Here is a 5,195-nt window from a genome sequence, read left to right as displayed (position 1 = left end):
GCGTCTCCATGGCGACGGAGGAGGAGGAGGGCTCCCATTGGGCGGTGCAGTCGCTGCGTGAGCGGACGATCGCGGAGAACAGCCTGGTGGTGCTGCTGCAGGGTCTCCATGGCGACGTGACCACGGTGGAGCTGCGTGACGAGAGCACGGCGAGGGGGCGTGTCCTCAACGTCGACGCCTTCATGAACATCCGCATGGAGGCGGTGCTCTACCGCGGTCGCCACGGCGACGAGACGCGGCTGCAGCAGCTGTTCATCACCGGGAGGAACGTCCGCTACGTCCACATCCCAGATCACCGCGCCGTCGCCACGACGATACAGCAGCAGCTCGACAAGATCCACCGCACCAGACACTTCGCCCGCGACGGAGGAGGAAGGAAGGAGTTCCTCCAGAAGACGACATGATTATTGATTATTGACTCTTTAGTAGTTTGAAACAGATTCATGATGATTATTGATTATTGATTATTAGATTATTGATTATGGATTAACTTTGTTTTCTGGATAAAAATCTGAGTGTTTAATTAAAACGTCTGTCAATCATGAAACTAACACAGTGTGTGTGTCTGTTGTTGAGTCCATCTGAGTGTGTGTCATGATCTAGTGTGTCACTCTGAGCTGTGATTTCAGATTTATTTATTTATTTTTTAATGGGATCAGTCCATATTGATGAACATTGACATGTAAACATGTGCGATGTAGCCAAGTGGCTCATTTCCATCCCCAGTCCCATTGGCAGGTTGATGTTAGACATAAAAACAATGAAGATAAAAAGTCCAAGAGGCAGAACTAGGACAATAAAACACCTTGACATCTTACACAAAACATATGAACGACATAAACCACCAGTTAACTGACCATAGACGGTTAAAAGAGTGGGTAAGGGGACCAAGAGATTACTGAGAAGTTATAAAGAGCTACAGTGCTAGTTAAAGTGTTACAGTGCTAGTTAAAGTGTTACAGTGCTAGTTAAAGTGTTACAGTACTAGTTAAAGAGCTACAGTGCTAGTTAAAGTGTTACAGTGCTAGTTAAAGTGTTACAGTACTAGTTAAAGAGCTACAGCGCTAGTTAAAGTGTTACAGTGCTAGTTAAAGTGTTACAGCGCTAGTTAAAGAGCTACAGTGCTAGTTAAAGTGCTACAGTGCTAGTTAAAGTGTTACAGTGCTAGTTAAAGTGTTACAGCGCTAGTTAAAGAGCTACAGTGCTAGTTAAAGTGCTACAGTGCTAGTTAAAGTGTTACAGTGCTAGTTAAAGTGTTACAGTACTAGTTAAAGAGCTACAGCGCTAGTTAAAGAGCTATGTGCTAGTTAAAGTGCTACAGTGCTAGTTAAAGAGCTACAGTGCTAGTTAAAGTGCTACAGTGCTAGTTAAAGAGCTACAGTGCTAGTTAAAGAGCTACAGTGCTAGTTAAAGTGCTATGTGCTAGTTAAAGTGCTACAGTGCTAGTTAAAGAACTACAGTGCTAGTTAAAGTGCTATGTGCTAGTTAAAGTGCTACAGTGCTAGTTAAAGAGCTACAGTGCTAGTTAAAGTGCTACAGCGCTAGTTAAAGAGCTACAGCGCTAGTTAAAGTGCTACAGTGCTAGTTAAAGAGCTACAGCGCTAGTTAAAGTGCTACAGTGCTAGTTAAAGTGCTACAGCGCTAGTTAAAGAGCTACAGTGCTAGTTAAAGAGCTACAGCGCTAGTTAAAGTGCTATGTGCTAGTTAAAGAGCTATAGCGCTAGTTAAAGTGCTATGTGCTAGTTAAAGAGCTATAGCGCTAGTTAAAGTGCTACAGTGCTAGTTAAAGTGCTACAGCGCTAGTTAAAGTGCTACAGTGCTAGTTAAAGAACTACAGTGCTAGTTAAAGTGTTACAGTACTAGTTAAAGAGCTACAGCGCTAGTTAAAGAGCTATGTGCTAGTTAAAGTGCTACAGTGCTAGTTAAAGAGCTACAGTGCTAGTTAAAGTGCTACAGTGCTAGTTAAAGAGCTACAGTGCTAGTTAAAGAGCTACAGTGCTAGTTAAAGTGCTATGTGCTAGTTAAAGTGCTACAGTGCTAGTTAAAGAGCTACAGTGCTAGTTAAAGTGCTACAGCGCTAGTTAAAGAGCTACAGCGCTAGTTAAAGTGCTACAGTGCTAGTTAAAGAGCTACAGCGCTAGTTAAAGTGCTACAGTGCTAGTTAAAGTGCTACAAGCGCTAGTTAAAGAGCTACAGTGCTAGTTAAAGAGCTACAGCGCTAGTTAAAGTGCTATGTGCTAGTTAAAGAGCTATAGCGCTAGTTAAAGTGCTACAGTGCTAGTTAAAGTGCTACAGCGCTAGTTAAAGAGCTATGTGCTAGTTAAAGTGCTACAGTGCTAGTTAAAGAGCTACAGTGCTAGTTAAAGAGCTACAGCGCTAGTTAAAGTGCTATGTGCTAGTTAAAGAGCTATAGCGCTAGTTAAAGTGCTATGTGCTAGTTAAAGAGCTATAGCGCTAGTTAAAGTGCTACAGTGCTAGTTAAAGTGCTACAGCGCTAGTTAAAGTGCTACAGTGCTAGTTAAAGAACTACAGTGCTAGTTAAAGTGTTACAGTACTAGTTAAAGAGCTACAGCGCTAGTTAAAGAGCTATGTGCTAGTTAAAGTGCTACAGTGCTAGTTAAAGAGCTACAGTGCTAGTTAAAGTGCTACAGTGCTAGTTAAAGAGCTACAGTGCTAGTTAAAGAGCTACAGTGCTAGTTAAAGTGCTATGTGCTAGTTAAAGTGCTACAGTGCTAGTTAAAGAGCTACAGTGCTAGTTAAAGTGCTACAGCGCTAGTTAAAGAGCTACAGCGCTAGTTAAAGTGCTACAGTGCTAGTTAAAGAGCTACAGCGCTAGTTAAAGTGCTACAGTGCTAGTTAAAGTGCTACAGCGCTAGTTAAAGAGCTACAGTGCTAGTTAAAGAGCTACAGCGCTAGTTAAAGTGCTATGTGCTAGTTAAAGAGCTATAGCGCTAGTTAAAGTGCTACAGTGCTAGTTAAAGTGCTACAGCGCTAGTTAAAGAGCTACAGTGCTAGTTAAAGTGCTATGTGCTAGTTAAAGTGCTACAGTGCTAGTTAAAGAGCTACAGCGCTAGTTAAAGAGCTACAGCGCCAGTTAAAGTGCTACAGCGCTAGTTAAAGTGCTACAGCGCTAGTTAAAGAGCTACAGCGCTAGTTAAAGTGCTATGTGCTAGTTAAAGTGCTACAGTGCTAGTTAAAGAGCTACAGCGCTAGTTAAAGTGCTACAGTGCTAGTTAAAGTGCTACAGCGCTAGTTAAAGAGCTACAGCGCTAGTTAAAGTGCTACAGCGCTAGTTAAAGAGCTATAGCGCTAGTCAAAGTGCTACAGTGCTACTTAAAGTGCTACAGCGCTAGTTAAAGAGCTACAGTGCTAGTTAAAGTGTTACAGTGCTAGTTAAAGTGTTACAGCGCTAGTTAAAGAGCTACAGTGCTAGTTAAAGTGCTACAGTGCTAGTTAAAGTGTTACAGTGCTAGTTAAAGTGTTACAGTACTAGTTAAAGAGCTACAGCGCTAGTTAAAGAGCTATGTGCTAGTTAAAGTGCTACAGTGCTAGTTAAAGAGCTACAGTGCTAGTTAAAGTGCTACAGTGCTAGTTAAAGTGCTACAGTGCTAGTTAAAGTGTTACAGTGCTAGTTAAAGTGTTACAGTACTAGTTAAAGAGCTACAGCGCTAGTTAAAGTGTTACAGTGCTAGTTAAAGTGTTACAGCGCTAGTTAAAGAGCTACAGTGCTAGTTAAAGTGCTACAGTGCTAGTTAAAGTGTTACAGTGCTAGTTAAAGTGTTACAGCGCTAGTTAAAGAGCTACAGTGCTAGTTAAAGTGCTACAGTGCTAGTTAAAGTGTTACAGTGCTAGTTAAAGTGTTACAGTACTAGTTAAAGAGCTACAGCGCTAGTTAAAGAGCTATGTGCTAGTTAAAGTGCTACAGTGCTAGTTAAAGAGCTACAGTGCTAGTTAAAGTGCTACAGTGCTAGTTAAAGAGCTACAGTGCTAGTTAAAGAGCTACAGTGCTAGTTAAAGTGCTATGTGCTAGTTAAAGTGCTACAGTGCTAGTTAAAGAACTACAGTGCTAGTTAAAGTGCTATGTGCTAGTTAAAGTGCTACAGTGCTAGTTAAAGAGCTACAGTGCTAGTTAAAGTGCTACAGCGCTAGTTAAAGAGCTACAGCGCTAGTTAAAGTGCTACAGTGCTAGTTAAAGAGCTACAGCGCTAGTTAAAGTGCTACAGTGCTAGTTAAAGTGCTACAGCGCTAGTTTAAAGAGCTACAGTGCTAGTTAAAGAGCTACAGCGCTAGTTAAAGTGCTATGTGCTAGTTAAAGAGCTATAGCGCTAGTTAAAGTGCTATGTGCTAGTTAAAGAGCTATAGCGCTAGTTAAAGTGCTACAGTGCTAGTTAAAGTGCTACAGCGCTAGTTAAAGTGCTACAGTGCTAGTTAAAGAACTACAGTGCTAGTTAAAGTGTTACAGTACTAGTTAAAGAGCTACAGCGCTAGTTAAAGAGCTATGTGCTAGTTAAAGTGCTACAGTGCTAGTTAAAGAGCTACAGTGCTAGTTAAAGTGCTACAGTGCTAGTTAAAGAGCTACAGTGCTAGTTAAAGAGCTACAGTGCTAGTTAAAGTGCTATGTGCTAGTTAAAGTGCTACAGTGCTAGTTAAAGAGCTACAGTGCTAGTTAAAGTGCTACAGCGCTAGTTAAAGAGCTACAGCGCTAGTTAAAGTGCTACAGTGCTAGTTAAAGAGCTACAGCGCTAGTTAAAGTGCTACAGTGCTAGTTAAAGTGCTACAGCGCTAGTTAAAGAGCTACAGTGCTAGTTAAAGAGCTACAGCGCTAGTTAAAGTGCTATGTGCTAGTTAAAGAGCTATAGCGCTAGTTAAAGTGCTACAGTGCTAGTTAAAGTGCTACAGCGCTAGTTAAAGAGCTATGTGCTAGTTAAAGTGCTACAGTGCTAGTTAAAGAGCTACAGTGCTAGTTAAAGAGCTACAGCGCTAGTTAAAGTGCTATGTGCTAGTTAAAGAGCTATAGCGCTAGTTAAAGTGCTATGTGCTAGTTAAAGAGCTATAGCGCTAGTTAAAGTGCTACAGTGCTAGTTAAAGTGCTACAGCGCTAGTTAAAGTGCTACAGTGCTAGTTAAAGAACTACAGTGCTAGTTAAAGTGTTACAGTACTAGTTAAAGAGCTACAGCGCTAGTTAAAGAGCTATG

General features: G+C 41.4%; 1 protein-coding gene across 1 annotated transcript; it reads left to right on the top strand.

Annotated features, from left to right (window-relative positions):
* lsm10 (LSM10, U7 small nuclear RNA associated) lies at positions 1–417 on the top strand. The gene has a single exon (XM_085790278.1). The coding sequence runs from the start codon at positions 9–11 to the stop codon at positions 402–404; it is 396 nt and encodes a 131-aa protein (XP_085646404.1). The 5' UTR covers positions 1–8; the 3' UTR covers positions 405–417.
* The last annotated feature ends 4,778 nt before the right edge of the window (positions 418–5,195 follow it).

This window comes from Trachurus japonicus, chromosome 11 (genome assembly GCF_045865225.1).
Source record: "Trachurus japonicus isolate A0001 chromosome 11, Traja_1.0".
Taxonomy (NCBI): Eukaryota; Metazoa; Chordata; class Actinopteri; order Carangiformes; family Carangidae; genus Trachurus; species Trachurus japonicus.
This window is presented reverse-complemented; position numbering and strand designations above follow the sequence as displayed.

Coding starts and splice junctions, on each gene's coding strand:
- lsm10 (XM_085790278.1), top strand. CDS start 9: ATGGCGACGGAGGAGGAGGAGGGCTCCCATTGGGCGGTGCAGTCGCTG.